General features: G+C 47.4%; 1 protein-coding gene across 3 annotated transcripts in view; it reads left to right on the forward strand.

Annotated features, from left to right (window-relative positions):
- The window catches only part of PFKFB1 (6-phosphofructo-2-kinase/fructose-2,6-biphosphatase 1), a 129,567-nt gene that overhangs the window by 73,089 nt on the left and 39,736 nt on the right, over window positions 1-16,742 (forward strand). For all 3 annotated transcript variants that reach the window (XM_078664541.1, XM_078664542.1, XM_078664540.1), the window contains exon 9: window positions 9,120-9,266. In XM_078664541.1, the coding sequence (XP_078520667.1) occupies window positions 9,120-9,266 (147 nt within the window). The remainder of the gene's footprint in view (window positions 1-9,119; window positions 9,267-16,742) is intronic.

Raw genomic sequence — 16,742 nt, forward strand, 5'->3', positions numbered from 1 at the left:
ACAGCACCGATCCCTTCATTACTAGCATCTACAGTCACTATATTCATTAATTGTGGATCATAGGGTTTCAGTGCAGGTGCAGTAGCTATTTCCTCCTTCACTCTTTTGAAAGCTACTTCCTGCTCAGTCGACCATTTGAACACAGCATTTTTTCTCAAAAGCATCCTGAGTGGTTCAACTTTTTCAGAATAGTTCTGCAAAAACCTGGAATAATATTCACTGAGTCCCAGAAAACTTTTAAGAGCATCTTTATTGCTTGGTTCCGGAGCATCCCTTATGGCCTGAACAAGGTCATCCTTAGGATGAATTCCGTCTGCAGACAACACATGCCCCAAGTATTCAATTTCACTTGTCAGGAATTTACATTTGTCTTTTGACACAGTCATGCCTCTCTTTTTAAGGACACCCAAAACCTTGTCGATTAGTTGCAAATGCTCCTTTTCAGTTCCCGAATGCAAAAGAATATCGTCCTGAAAGGCTTCAACACCTTTCATTCCACCAAACAGCAAGTCCATAAGTTTTTGAAACACTCCTGAAGAGGATGCTAACCCAAAAGGTAACCTCACATACCTGAAAGCTCCGTAGGGTGTAATAAAAGTAGTCAGCTCCTTAGACTTCTCAGATAGACAAACCTGATGGTAGGCAGCTCTTAAGTCAATTAATGAAAAAAATTTGGAACCGGACACCGATTGGAGGATGTCCTGAATCTTAGGTAGTGGGTGACAATTCACTAAAATGTTCCTATTTAAAGATCTCAGGTCCACACACAACCTGATGTCTCCCGTTTTCCTCTTCTTGGAAACGACAATTGCAGAAATCCATTCGGATTCTTCCGCTTCTTCAATCACACCATCCTTGGTCAGTTTCTCTAGAACATCTTTAAGCTCCTTTTTGATTGACAAAGGTACAGTTCTCACCTTATGTTTGCATGGCATGGCACCCTCTTTCAATTTTATATCATGAGTAAAACCTTTGACACACCCAATACTGTTTTTGAATACATCAACATGTTTACCCAAAATGCTTTTCAAATCAGAATAATCACTCTCAACAGTTATATTATCAACCCAATCATCTCTTAAAATAACTGGATCCTTGGCTCCTGGTATTAATATGACACCTAACTGGGCTAGATCTCTCCACCCTACCAATATCCTCCCCTTTTCAGCTACATATATTTTGGTATCAATGGACCTACCCCTGAAAGTCACTGTGTCATTGAAGTAACCTAGCATGTTAATCTCCTTCTCACCAAACGCCTTGGGGTTAATATCAGAATCAGTGAGTGGTACATTTTTCCATTTCTCCTCATATAGAACATCAGAAATTGTTGTTATAGGTGCACCTGAGTCAGCAGTAAACTTGAGCTCAACATTTCCTATTTTAACATCCCCAATGGGACCTACAATTTTACCATCTATCATTTCAACATAAAGAATGATATTCGAACACATTTCCTCATCAAAACTTCCCACCATGTTAATATTCATGTTGTTACCAAATGACTTGGACTTACATAAAGTAGAATAATGGCCATATTTTTTGCATTTTACGCATTTCTTTCCAATAGCGGGACAATTTTTGTAATCCGCTAGATGATCATTGGATCCACATCTAAAACAACTCATATGCTTACCTCCTAATTTCTTATCCCACACATTCTTTCCAAAAGTCTTACCATCACTTTTCTTTTTGTCCTGTAAATAAAATACATTAGTGTTATTCCCAGCATGAGATAATTCTCTTGTAGATACAAGTGACCTTTCTATACCCCTAGCAATATCTAAAACTTCCTGCAACGTAGGTCTTTTGCAAGCCAGCAACCTTTCCTGGACTTTCTTTGAGAAACAATAGAAAACGATCTGATCTCTAATGTAAATATCAGTCATTTCTTCATATTCACATTCAACAGCAAGTATCCTCAGACAAGCTGTATACTCATCAACAGTTTCCCCTTCCTGTTGCTTCCTTAAAGCAAACCTATGTCTCGCCACCATTATATTATTTTCCTCATCGAATTGTTTTTCAAGTCTTTTTAAGGCTTCATCATATTCATTCATGGGTATAAAAACTCCAGGTGGGTTTTCAAATTCAGGCAGACTGTCGAAAACGTCCTGTCCAGCCTTTCCCAATAGGCCAAACAATAAGGAACATTTCCTCTCTGCGTCAAAAGCTTTCCCATCAATGGATATTATATAGTTTTCAAAAGCCCTTTTCCATTTCTTCCACTTCATAGTGGGTTTGCCAGGCTCTTCTAAGAAACGGGGTGGTGCACAAATATTGTTGCTCTCAGCCATGTTTCCTTGTGTAAATATTGCCAATGAAAATATTTGTATCCTCAAAAAATTAATAATCACAACAGTACTTGTTCCAAAATATTTAATTGCTCAGATTAAGAAAAGAATATAATCTGTTTGAATTATCACTTCACCAGAGTTAATTTCACTCCAAACTTGAATAAAATAACATCAAAGTCAGTGCTCTGTAAGAGTTTCCAATAACTCCCGATGTTTTTAGTAAGAAGCAATTTCAAAATGGCCACACGCTGCCATGTAATATGACGATTTGCTTGAGAGAACCAATCAAAACTGACGAAGTGCCTCCCAGAATGCCTCACGCGTCACAGCTGAGGAGATTGTTAAACTCAAGTGAACGCCTGCTTCTGACTGGACTGTGCGTCAGCAAGTAAGTTCACTTTTCATCACATAACGCCGATTGTTTCCTCTGCGCTCGCTTCAGCTTCGTCAATTACACTCTCAAACACAAGCTTGACTTGTTTAGAATGATCACACACAGCCGCGATGACTCCGAATGCAGTTCAAGTTAAGTTCAATGAGCGCTCGCTCAAATCTTGACTCACGCCGTTAAATCCTTCAATTGAAATAGTTAATGAAGCGCTTCCAGCGACACCACATGCGCGTGGCTAAACTCACACTGAGAAGTATACAGCAAGTCCGCTTTACCTCATTTACGTCATGACAGGTTTCATCAATCAAACCTGGTCCGACAGGAATTTTCAAAAAAATACCCGCAGGTCCTTTAAACGATCTCCCGTCCTCGTCGCCAATTGTAGTGTGACATAGTAGAGAACACAAGGTGAATGTCACAAGAATGTAGTTTAATAAAGTAAAAGGACCCGCAGGGAGCGGAACAGATTAAACAAGCAATTAAGGGCGCCAGCTGTTAAGTGGTTGACAATGACAGCTGACGTCATATAAATAGTCAATGAACATTCCATGATCTGTCATAGGATGCCAGATCATGGAGATAGAAAATGCACTAATGTTATTACAATTGGAATACAATGCAGGAAGTACAACAAGTATAGAGTTAGATATCAAGCAATAGATAACTTTACGGGTGCGTTTATTCTCTTCATCAATCGCTACATTTTACATTGGCTCATAATGTTGAAATATTTTTATTTGCATTGTATGTATAGGGATTTTCATCAATCTCTTGTCCTGAAGATGGTCTGACGGTCTCATCGCCATCACAGACCGAAACGTCGACTACGGCATCTTTTTCTTTGTACATTGACTGTTTTGAAGGAACTGTTTATTGATATATCCAATCATATCCCTCTATTAATTTATGAAAAGGTGTCAACATAGTAGTTTTGTAGGTTGTCTCACGCTACCTCATGAGCTATGTTTGGTTGTTTCAAATCTTTTTGTTCCCTGATTTATAAATTCATCATATATTAAACATATGCTCATTTTGAAGTAGATTTTCGCCCTGTGTGTCACATTTTATGTGTTTTTCAAGATTGTATGTTTCTTCGAGACAGTATTCTTTAAAGTATAATTATTCATATGTGACTCCATCCCCCAAAATACCGCCTACACCCTGCAACCTGTCCTACCTTGGCAAACGCTACGTAGAGTGGTCCCCACACGACTGCTCCAGATTGTGGAGGGTGGTCTTTTCTTGTCTCTGCCCTCACTGTGGTGCTTAGGAGTCAGAAAGAGGATGGACCCGCCCTTCCTGACTCCTTTATACCGGACTAACTACCCGCCCCTTTCCCCTAAACTTATCCTATCCCTGCCTATGCCTCGTTTTCATGGCACAAAGTACTCCGGGGGAAGACTAGTCTGCAGCGTCACTTCCGCTAGGGGCCTTCAATCTGACACTGAGCCAGGAATCGCATCACAGACCTGGGACTAAGGAAGGAGTGAATCATATCTGGTGGTTCCTTCTGTACACACGGCTGAGGGGGGTCTCCTGGCACAAGCGGACCATCAGTAAGGACACAGCTGGGGGGGGGGCTCCTGGCACAAGTGGACTGTCAGTAAGGACGCGGCTGAGGTGGGGTCTCCTGGCACAAGTGGACTGTCAGTAAGGACATAGCTGGGGGGGTCTCCTGGCACAAGTGGACTGTCAGTAAGGACACAGCTGGGGGGGTCTCCTGGCACAAGTGGACTGTCAGTAAGGACACAGCTGGGGGTGTCTCCTGGCACAAGCGGACTGTCAGTAAGGACACAGCTGAGGGGGGCTCCTGCCACAAGTGGACTGTCAGTAAGGACACAGCTGAGGGGGGGCTCCTGGCACAAGTGGACTGTCAGTAAGGACACAGCTGAGGGGGGCTCCTGCCACAAGTGGACTGTCAGTAAGGACACGGCTGAGGGGGGGGGCTCCCGGCACAAGTGGACTGTCAGTAAGGACACAGCTGAGGGGGGGCTCCTGGCACAAGTGGACTGTCAGTAAGGACGCGGCTGAGGGGGGCTCCTGGCACAAGCGGACTGTCAGTAAGGACACGGCTTAGGGGGGCTCCTGGCACAAGTGGACTGTCAGTAAGGACGCGGCTGAGTGGGGCTCCTGGCACAAGCGGACTGTCAGTAAGGACACGGCTGAGGGGGGCTCCTGGCACAAGTGGACTGTCAGTAAGGACACGGCTGAGGGGGGCTCCTGGCACAAGTGGACTGTCAGTAAAGACGCGGCTGAGGGGGGCTCCTGGCACAAGCGGACTGTCAGTAAGGACACGGCTGAGGGGGACTCCTGGCACAAGCGGACTGTCAGTAAGGACACGGCTGGGGGAGGGGGGACTCCTGGCACAAGCGGACCATCAGTAAGGACACGGCTGAGGGGGGCTCCTGGCACAAGTGGACTGTCAGTAAGGACACAGCTGAGGGGGGCTCCTGGCACAAGCGGACTGTCAGTAAGGACACGGCTTAGGGGGCTCCTGGCACAAGTGGACTGTCAGTAAGGACGCGGCTGAGGGGGGCTCCTGGCACAAGCGGACTGTCAGTAAGGACACGGCTGAGGGGGGGCTCCTGGCACAAGTGGACTGTCAGTAAGGACACGGCTGGGGGAGGGCTGTCTCCTGGCACAAGTGGACTCTCAGTAAGGACATGGCTGAGGGGGGCTCCTGGCACAAGCGGACTGTCAGTAAGGACACAACTCAGGGGGGCTCCTGGCACAAGCGGACTGTCAGTAAGGACACAGCTGAGGGGGGCTCCTGGCACAAGCGGACTGTCAGTAAGGACACAGCAGGGGGGGGCTCCTGGCACAAACGGACTGTCAGTAAGGACACAACTCAGGGGGGCTCCTGGCACAAGCGGACTGTCAGTAAGGACACGGCTAAGAGGGGCTCATGGCACAGGCGGACTGTCAGGAAGGACACAGCTGAGGGGGGCCTCCTGGCACAAGTGGACTGTCAGTAAGGACACAGCTGAGGGGGGCTCCTGGCACAAGTGGACTCTCAGTAAGGACATGGCTGAGGGGGGCTCCTGGCACAAGTGGACTGTCAGTAAGGACACAGCTGGGGGGGGTCTCCTGGCACAAGTGGACTGTCAGTAAGGACACAGCTGGGGGGGGGTCTCCTGGCACAAGTGGACTGTCAGTAAGGAAACAGCTGAGGGGGTCTCCTGGCACAAGCAGACTGTCAGTAAGGACGCGGCTGAGGGGGGCTCCCGGCACAAGTGGACTGTCAGTAAGGACGCGGCTGAGGGGAGGTCCTGGCACAAGCGGACTGTCAGTAAGGACGCGGCTGAGGGGGCCTCCTGGCACAAGCGGACTGTCAGTAAGGACACAGCTGGGGGGGGTCTCCTGGCACAAGTGGACTGTCAGTAAGGAAACAGCTGAGGGGGTCTCCTGGCACAAGCAGACTGTCAGTAAGGACGCGGCTGAGGGGGGCTCCCGGCACAAGTGGACTGTCAGTAAGGACGCGGCTGAGGGGAGGTCCTGGCACAAGCGGACTGTCAGTAAGGACGCGGCTGAGGGGGCCTCCTGGCACAAGCGGACTGTCAGTAAGGACACAACTGAGGGGGGGCTCCTGGCACAAGCGGACTGTCAGTAAGGACACGGCTGAGGGGGGGCTCCTGGCACAAGTGGACTGTCAGTAAGGACACGGCTGGGGGAGGGCTCCTGGCACAAGTGGACTGTCAGTAAGGACACGGCTGGGGGAGGGCTCCTGGCACAAGTGGACTGTCAGTAAGGACACGGCTGGGGGGGGTCTCCTGGCACAAGTGGACTGTCAGTAAGGACACGGCTGAGGGGGGCTCCTGGCACAAGCGGACTGTCAGTAAGGACACGGCTGAGGGGGTCTCCTGGCACAAGTGGACTCTCAGTAAGGACATGGCTGAGGGGGGCTCCTGGCACAAGTGGACTGTCAGTAAGGACACAGCTGAGGGGCGGCTCCTGGCACAAGCGGACTGTCAGTAAGGACGCGGCTGAGGGGGGCTCCTGGCACAAGCGGACTGTCAGTAGGGACACGGCTGAGGGGGGCTCCTGGCACAAGCGGACCGTCAGTAAGGACACGGCTGAGGGGGGGCTCCTGGCACAAGTGGACCGTCAGTAAGGACACGGCTGAGGTGGGGCTCCTGGCACAAGTGGACTGTCAGTAAGGACACGGCTGAGGGGGGGCTCCTGGCACAAGCGGACTGTCAGTAAGGACATGGCTGAGGGGGGATCCTGGCAGAAGCGAACTGTCAGTAAGGACACGGCTGAGGGGGGGCTCCTGGCACAAGTGGACCTTCAGTAAGGACACAACTGAGGGGGGGCTCCTGGCACAAGTGGACTGTCAGTAAGGACACGGCTGAGGGGGGGCTCCTGGCACAAGTGGACTGTCAGTAAGGACACGGCTGGGGGAGGGCTCCTGGCACAAGTGGACTGTCAGTAAGGACACAGCTGGGGGAGGGCTCCTGGCACAAGTGGACTGTCAGTAAGGACACGGCTGGGGGGGGGGTCTCCTGGCACAAGTGGACTGTCAGTAAGGACACGGCTGAGGGGGGCTCCTGGCACAAGCGGACTGTCAGTAAGGACACGGCTGAGGGGGTCTCCTGGCACAAGTGGACTCTCAGTAAGGACATGGCTGAGGGGGGCTCCTGGCACAAGTGGACTGTCAGTAAGGACACAGCTGAGGGGCGGCTCCTGGCACAAGCGGACTGTCAGTAAGGACGCGGCTGAGGGGGGCTCCTGGCACAAGCGGACTGTCAGTAAGGACACGGCTGAGGGGGGCTCCTGGCACAAGCGGACCGTCAGTAAGGACACGGCTGAGGGGGGGCTCCTGGCACAAGTGGACCGTCAGTAAGGACACGGCTGAGGTGGGGCTCCTGGCACAAGTGGACTGTCAGTAAGGACACGGCTGAGGGGGGGCTCCTGGCACAAGCGGACTGTCAGTAAGGACATGGCTGAGGGGGGATCCTGGCAGAAGCGAACTGTCAGTAAGGACACGGCTGAGGGGGGGCTCCTGGCACAAGTGGACCTTCAGTAAGGACACGGCTGAGGGGGGCTCCTGGCACAAGCGGACTGTCAGTAAGGACACAGCTGAGGGGGGGCTCCTGGCACAAGTGGACCGTCAGTAAGGACACGGCTGAGGGGGTCTCCTGGCACAAGCAGACTGTCAGTAAGGACACAGCTGAGGGGGGGCTCCTGGCACAAGCGGACTGTCAGTAAGGACACAGCTGAGGGGGGCTCCTGGCACAAGCGGACTGTCAGTAAGGACACAGCTGGGGGAGGGCTACTGGCACAAGTGGACTGTCAGTAAGGACACAGCTGAGGGGGGCTCCTGGCACAAGTGGACTGTCAGTAAGGACACAGCTGAGGGGGGCTCCTGGCACAAGTGGACTGTCAGTAAGGACACAGCTGGGGGAGGGCTCCTGGCACAAGTGGACTGTCAGTAAGGACACGGCTGAGGGGGTCTCCTGGCACAAGTGGACCGTCAGTAAGGACATGGCTGAGGGGGGCTCCTGGCACAAGTGGACTGTCAGTAAGGACACAGCTGAGGGGGGGCTCCTGGCACAAGCGGACTGTCAGTAAGGACGCGGCTGAGGGGGGCTCCTGGCACAAGCGGACTGTCAGTAAGGACATGGCTGAGGGGGGCTCCTGGCACAAGTGGACTGTCAGTAAGGACACAGCTGAGGGGGGGCTCCTGACACAAGTGGACTGTCAGTAAGGACGCGGCTGAGGGGGGCTCCTGGCACAAGCGGACTGTCAGTAAGGACATGGCTGAGGGGGGCTCCTGGCACAAGCGGACCGTCAGTAAGGACACGGCTGAGGGGGGGCTCCTGGCACAAGTGGACCGTCAGTAAGGACACGGCTGATGGGGGGCTCCTGGCACAAGTGGACTGTCAGTAAGGACACGGCTGAGGGGGGGCTCCTGGCACAAGTGGACCGTCAGTAAGGACACGGCTGAGGGGGGGCTCCTGGCACAAGCGGACTGTCAGTAAGGACACGGCTGAGGGGGGATCCTGGCAGAAGCGGACTGTCAGTAAGGACACGGCTGAGGGGGGGCTCCTGGCACAAGTGGACCGTCAGTAAGGACACGGCTGAGGGGGGCTCCTGGCACAAGCGGACTGTCAGTAAGGACACGGCTGAGGGGGGGCTCCTGGCACAAGTGGACCGTCAGTAAGGACACGGCTGAGGGGGTCTCCTGGCACAAGCGGACTGTCAGTAAGGACACAGCTGAGGGGGGCTCCTGGCACAAGTGGACTGCTGTACAGAAACCCAGAAGGTTTGAAATAAGGGTGGTGTTTCTGAAAAGCTGCGATGAGCTGATAGGTCATTTGCATGTCTCTTAGGCGTGTTGGCCTGAGGTTCACTTGTAGGTCTCCCTCTCATGGGTCAGTTTTGCACCTTCACAGCAGCTCTGCTCTGATCAATGTTCTCTCTCCCCGCAGTTTGCCAACACGCTCGGAGCCTTCATCACTGCCCAGAAGATCCCAGACCTGAAGGTGTGGACCAGCCATATGAGGCGCACAATCCAGACGGCCGAGGCGCTTGGAGTGCCCTACGAGCAGTGGAAGGCGCTGAACGAGATAGACGCGGTGAGACGACCTCAACCATCCTTCGAAGCTTAGAGCAGACACAGCCCAAACACACAGTTCAAGCACCCAGCTGGGACAGGGGGCTGTGAGACCCATCTGATGTTCATACTCATGTCCCAGTGCATTCTGGGACCTGCAGTCCTGCTCTTCTCATTCCTGGACTGACCGGGTCAACATAGCATTAAAACCCATCCCCTGTCAAGTGTAGTGGAAATATACGTTCACTGTGATCCTCTGCATACCCCACAGCCCTTTATTTTTTTCCTTCAAAACACTTTAATTGGAGTTTCCAAGGATATAAAATCGTCCATAGTAAATGCAATGCTTGCATCTAATGTGAGATAACATTGATATTTGAAGCAGACCCAGGATTATAATGTATGCTAAGACGTGAGTCCCTTGCTCACTTTGCCACTGGATTCATGCAAGCCGGGCTGAAGATGGCTGGAATGCCAGAAACCGGTCCTCGGAAGCTTGTTTCCTTCCCAGTATAAGAATTGGCCTGGTAGTTTGGTCTGCCCTGTTCCCATCAAGCACTGGGACAGAGTCAGACTGATTTGCATATAGCCAGGTTCTGAACTGGGGTGGCAGAGTGGGCTAAAGAACAGTGATGGATTAAACCCAGATCTTTTGACTGGGTGTGAGTGTTTGATTGGTTCAGATGCTCCGTCCATCACCACCCCCTTTTGTACTGCTTTTGGCCGCCATAAGTGTGGCAGGGTATGCTCAGACGTGAGTCCCTTGCTCACTTTGCCACTGGATTCAAGCAAGCCGGGCTGAAGACGGCTGGAATGCCAGAAACCGGTCCTCGGAAGCTTGTTTCCGGTCCAGGGAAGGCATGGCTTGGCAGTTCAGGCTGGACTGTTCCCATGAGGCACAGGGTCAGACTGATTTGCATATAGCCATGTCTGAACTGGGGTGGCAGAGTGGGCTAAAGAACGGTGATGGATTAAACCCAGATCTTTTGACTGGGTGTGAGTGTTTGATTGGTTCAGATGCTCCGTCCATCACCACCCCCTTGTGTACCGCAGGATTATAATGTAAGCATATATATGATCATTTTCAAAGCATCGTTGATTGTAACCGTACATAGCACAACGAGAGCAGGGGGTGTAAGGGGAGGAGGAGAGAGCGGGAGAAGGGTGGAATGGAGAGTACTGACCGGCACATGAAAAGAAGGTGATAAAAAAACAGCGTGACGGGATGCGTGTATGCGTTGACCCACCGACAGGGATCTCGCCTAAAGAGGCTCTTTAAGGAGGTGGTCGGTGGTGAATGAGATGTATCTTAAGATCAGTGGGTCTAAGACATAGATTCAGTCTACGCAGGTGGATTGGTGAGGCTGATGATTATGGTGGCTTCACTTTATGGATATATAAATCCAATTTTTTCCATAGTTTGTTTGGGGCTTGGGGATTATAGTGGTTATGTAGTTACCCGCACTTCTTGCGCAGCAGACCCACGCCCACCATGTTTGGGGGGATAGAGTTTGGAATAAAATCCTTTCACATAGGATAATCTTGATCCCTATTGTTAAAGGTAGATTTAAAAGCCTCCAATCTTTGAAGGTCAGTTTCAGGATAGGTACGAGGGACCATGGACCTTGAGACACTGCGTGAAAATTAAGGGGATCTCCATATCCTAGATCTATTTTGTTATATTTTGGATTCCTTCCCAGAATCTTCTCTACTTCTTACAGTGGAATAGGGTATGATCGAGGGAGCCGGACTCTCCGTGGCAGTTCCAGCATTGGTCGGAGTCTCGAGGGTCCACCCGGAAGAGTTTTATCAGGTGTCCAGTGGGGCTTGTGTAGTGTCCAGAATTTGCATTTGGAGCCAATGTGAGAAATTTAGGGAGAATTTCAAAGTGTTTCTCCAGGCAGCGTCAGATACAACTGCGGATCAGGGTGTTGTAGGGGGGTTTCTTTATTTACTATGGATCTCTGATATTAACCCTTTGTTAGCGTTGCTGGAGTGTAATATTCTGTACCTTTTACCTGCTGCGTAGACCGTGGTAGACCGGGCAGCCTGGTTAGAAGGTTGATGAGGTCTGATGTGTGTGCTCTATTGCATTTACTTATGGCTAGCTTGCGTTTTAAAAAGTTATAAAAGTAAATATTGTTTAGGTTATGGGTGGCAAATGTTTTTTCATTTGAGTAGAATAAATTTAAAACACAACCATAGGTAAACATCTCAGCAGAGCATGCAAAAGAACCCCACCCTCTGTGCTTGTGTCTGTGGGTGTTGCACGGCTGGCCCCATCTGGCTGCAGGTGAGTCGTGCTCTAAATACAAGGCTGTCTTGAAAAAATTAATTTCACTGTATTTGTAGTTGGTCTTTGGGGGCTGTGTGAGATATTATTTATATATATATATATATATATATATATATATATATATATATATATATATATATATATTCACTCAAAAAACTATAAGTTTTAGTGGTGTTATAGTTAGCTGGACATTTTACTCATACAAAACCAATGAAATTGCTCCTATATAGTTAGTTGTACTAACTATATTTCGCGCACCCGCAATCCACTGCTGATGATGTCACATATTAGATCATTCATGACATGGTCAGTGACATCACTGATGACATCTCAAATGACATCACTGATGACATCATCCACGTGACAATCACATACACCTTTTCATACACTATTACAATTTTTCATCACTGTTTGTAAAATATAGAGTATCATATTTAAATCCATTGTCACAGCAATACAAGTATCTAAAAATCCACTCAGTGATTCATAGATGTATACACACATCTAATCACTTACCTATGGATTCACTCATACATGCTGTCAATGAACAATAGAACACTATCAAAAATACTTATGCATCTATATCGACATTAAACAACAGCACGCATCCTATTCACATACGAAGTCATCCTACTCACTTATGCAAACAATGGATCATACTTACATATTTACTTAGCAAAACACTTATACAAACACCACTTCTTCTATTCATTTAGATTGTAAGTCATACTTAGTGAATTATAAAATCATTATTACAAGTATACAGTTATCCATACAGTCACTCACACAATCATTGTGTCTTATGTATACTTATTTATATACAACAACTGACACATACACTGCCTTTTATTTTTCTAGTTTGTTGGACCTGTACCTTTGAGAAATATATTTGCTCATCACCACACCCATAAAGAGAATCCCTCACCCACACTGTTAGAACATGTAGTTTTAACTTCATATATCTACTGAATCAACTATTCACACATCTTTGGACAGTCACACACCCCCCCACCGAACCACACACACATGTTCACACTCCCAAACAAATACTCAGTTAACTAATCAATAACTAATATAGACTTTCACATAGCTAGTAACCAACTGTAGAATCAGTTTACACAACAACTGACAAAGTGATACAGCGATATTCACACAGTTTAGTCACTATCCACTATATTTAGTGAGACATTATAAATTGGTCAAGTAAACAGTCAATTACACTGCTACTAAATCCTCCATCCAAATATTTATTTATATATATCCACTCATTCTTCAATGTAAATTGCTATATATATATAATGCATATTTTAAAAAAAACGAAGCAAACCACATTCACTGGATGATGTCATCAGTGATGTCATCAGTGATGTCATTTGAGATGTCATCAGTGATGTCACTGACCATGTCATGAATGATCTAATATGTGACATCATCAGCAGTGGATTGCGGGTGCGCGAAATATAGTTAGTACAACTAACTATATAGGAGCAATTTCATTGGTTTTGTATGAGTAAAATGTCCAGCTAACTATAACACCACTAAAACTTATAGTTTTTTGAGTGAATTTCAAAGGTTTTTTAAAAACGAATTCCTAACTATATAACTCCTGAAACCTATGGTTTTTTCAGTGAATATATATATATATAAAATTTCTATGGCAAAATGAAACCCCTCATTTTGTTCCTTTCCAAATTAAATGTATTAAGTGTTACCACTTTATTCCAATCAAGATGACTTCAGGTGTGCCATACTTTTGTCATAAGTAAGACTGTTAGCACTCTAGTTGTTCTTTAGAACACTCTGGGACATTCTGTCATTGGGCTATAGTTGGGCTACATCTGGCTGATATTTGGGCTACATTTGGGCTCTTTTGTCTCTGGTGGCCATCTTGGGAGACTGCATATCAGAATGTTTTTAATGAAATATAAGAGGATTTGAGAAGCCACTCAAAATGTGTCCTAATTTTTCTTTCTTCAGCACTAATCATAATTTCTATGGCAAAATGAACCCCCTCATTTTGTTCCTTTGCAAATTAAATGTTGTAAGTGTTAACACTTTATTCCAATCAAGATGACTTCAGGTGTGCCATACTTTTGTCATAAGTAAGACTGTTAGCGCTCTAGTTGTTCTTTAGAACACTCTGGGACATTCTGTCATTGGGCTATAGTTGGGCTACATCTGGCTGATATTTGGGCTACATTTGTTTTTTTTTGTCTCTGGTGGCCATCTTTGGGCTACATTGGGCTACATTTGGGCTCTAACATATATATAGCCCAATGTAGCCCAATATATATTTTTTCAAAGTTAATTTTCGTAAAAACCACTGGAGCACATATATTGAGACCTAGCAAAGGCACATCGGGCTACCAGTCCCTACAATTTTGTCAAGTTTGGTGGAAAACCATTCAGCCGTTCGGGCTAAAAGTGAGTCCAACCGCCCTATGGAAATTAACATGGGGAAAAAACGTTTTGGGACCCCACTTTTATCTCGGCCCCCGCTTGACGGATCCCCCCGAAACTTTCAGGGAAGGAGCGGAGCACCGCGAGGCAAAGTTAAGGAAAATTACAGGCGGATCCCTCATTCGGCGCCAAAGTTATTCCCAATAGAATGTTGCGGATTTCCTATGGAAAACTATCCTAACTATAACTACCTACTGGCGACAGCCAGTAGGTAATATACACACACACATTACCTACTGGCGGTCGCCAGTAGGTATATATAGTTAGGATTTTTTCTCTATGGGTTTTTTGAAAATTCTATGTCTAATAACTTTGGCGTTTGTGGACGGAATCGGCTGAAATTTTCAGGAAAATGGCACATTTTGTTTCTGAGCAGCCCTTGAAAATTTGGGGGGGGTTCGTCCAGTGGGGGCCGAGAAAAAAGGGGGGTCCCAAAACGTGTTTTTAACATTGAGTTTTCCATAGGGCGGTTGGCCTCACTTTTAGCCCGAACGGCTGAATGGATTTGCACGAAACTTGGCAAAATTGTAGGGACTGGTAGCCCGATGTGCCTTTTGTAGGTCTCAATATATGTGCTCCAGTGGATTTTGAGAAATTAACGTTTAAAAAAAGATATATATCTGTAACAGCGGACCGGTTAGCGCTCTGGTTCGCGGACTTTTCGCGCAACGGAGCTTTGTGAAGCGAAGCTGATTGGTTCTCCGGCGTCTGTCAACATTCCAAACAGTCCGTAGCGGCCGCCATCTTGTCTCTCGGTAGGATCGAGAGACAAGAGGAGGTCAAAACAAAGGGGGAAATAACTATAAGGGGGCATAGTAGATCCTCGCTGACCCCCTAGGTTTGATGTGGAGGTTTTAAAAGGGCCCCGCGGGGCAAAAAAAAATAATAAAAATAATAATTGAACGGCTGAATGGATTTGCACGAAACTTGGTAAAATATTAGGGACTGGTAGCCCGATGTGCCTTTGCTAGGTCTCAATATATGTGCTCCAGTGGATTTTGAGAAATTAACGTTCAAAAAAAGATATATATCTGTAACAGCGCTCCGCTTCGCGTAACGGAGGTTTGCGAAGCTGATTGGTCATTCTGTCACTGGGCTATAGTTGGGCTACATCTGGCTGATATTTGGGCTACATTTGTTTTTTTGTGTGTCTGGCGGCCATCTTTGGGCTACATTGGGCTACATTGGGCTTCATTGGGCTACATTCGGCTAATTAGCAAATAGCTCATCGCAAACTAGGAATGGTAAAGAATCGCTATTTATTCCTTAAAGTTCGCTATTTAGGAAATGCAAATAACTTTTATGATACATATGGCGGTTCATCTCTAACAAGATAAGAAGCATAGGGATAGATTTATGATGACTGGCGCATCACCAGGGATGTGTTAGTCATTCTGTGCCGCTGTTCCGTCACCTATGGTGTGCTGCATTTACAATGCGGCGCATCATGGGGCAAAAACAGCACAGATGCGTGATGTATCTGTGCCGTAAAGGTGGCGCATTGCTGGAGTTGTATCGCAAGTGTGATGAAGCTCCAGCAAGGGTCGGGGGTGCCCCTGTCGCAGGGTTTCTGTTCTCACACAGAACTGTGGACAGAGGATTGGAACCTCGGCGAATTAGGGTGTCCCAAAACTCACGTTAGTAATCAAAAACTATTTAGCAAGCTAGGTACAGTGTCACATTGGATATAACAAACTCTCAATGTTTAGACAATCCAGAATATGAACTTATAGTACCTCAGGATACGTGGAACTCATGAACAGTCGGTCGTTATATATTTCTTAGAAACCAGAACATGGAGTTAAGAAGAACACATGTGTATTTGAAATGTTTATTTACTAATGCCGTCTTCTCAGGCGTAGTACCTTAGATAATAAAAGTACACATATTATCAGTAGCAAAATTACCAGCATAGTTACTAGTACATAAAAAGTGAATGGTGATAGTATGTTAACATGCTGTAAATGAATAAGAGTTAGCAACACTTATAAGCAGCCGCGGGCCGTGGAGGGAGTTACGGTGAGGCAGGGAGGCGGGGAGGGGGAGAAGCAGGGTGGAGAATACAAGTACACATATTATCAGTAGCAAAATTACCAGCATAGTTACTAGTACATAAAAAGCGAATGGTGACAGTATGTTAACATGCTGTAAATGAATAAGAGTTAGCAACACTTATAAGCAGCCGCGGGCCGTGGAGGGAGTTACGGTGGGGCAGGGAGGCGGGGAGGGGGAGGGGCAAGGTAGAGAGGGCTCCACCCTGCTTCTCCCCCTCCCCGCCTCCCTGCCCCATCGTAACTCCCTCCACGGCCCGCGGCTGCTTATATCTCACCCTCCCTAATACACATATTATATTATTTGCTAAGAAGGTCTCTTTGTGTTGGTTTAGGGCGTGTCCATACTTTAGTGTCTTAGATTTGAAGGAATCACATCAGCATACACCAGCTCTCTCTTCATGTGAACCGCATCAACTGTTGTGTATGTGTGTTCGGCAAAGCAATATAAAACCCGCCTCATGCCCAGAATTGGCAGAAGTTGCACTTATGTTATGAGTATGAAGTCGTGGAGATCAGACCTCATAACAATTCTGTATCGTGTTGTTCTTGAAACTTTAGCACTCGCTGTACAGATATAGTTTAACAAGTAAAGCAGATAGTAGACCAATAACATATTATTCTCATGTAAACCACGATGAACTACTAGGTGGAAAGCTAAAGCAACAACTAAGTGTCGTGTGCAGAAGTT

The sequence above is a fragment of the Lissotriton helveticus genome, chromosome 10 (genome assembly GCF_964261635.1).
Source record: "Lissotriton helveticus chromosome 10, aLisHel1.1, whole genome shotgun sequence".
Lineage (NCBI taxonomy): Eukaryota > Metazoa > Chordata > Amphibia > Caudata > Salamandridae > Lissotriton > Lissotriton helveticus.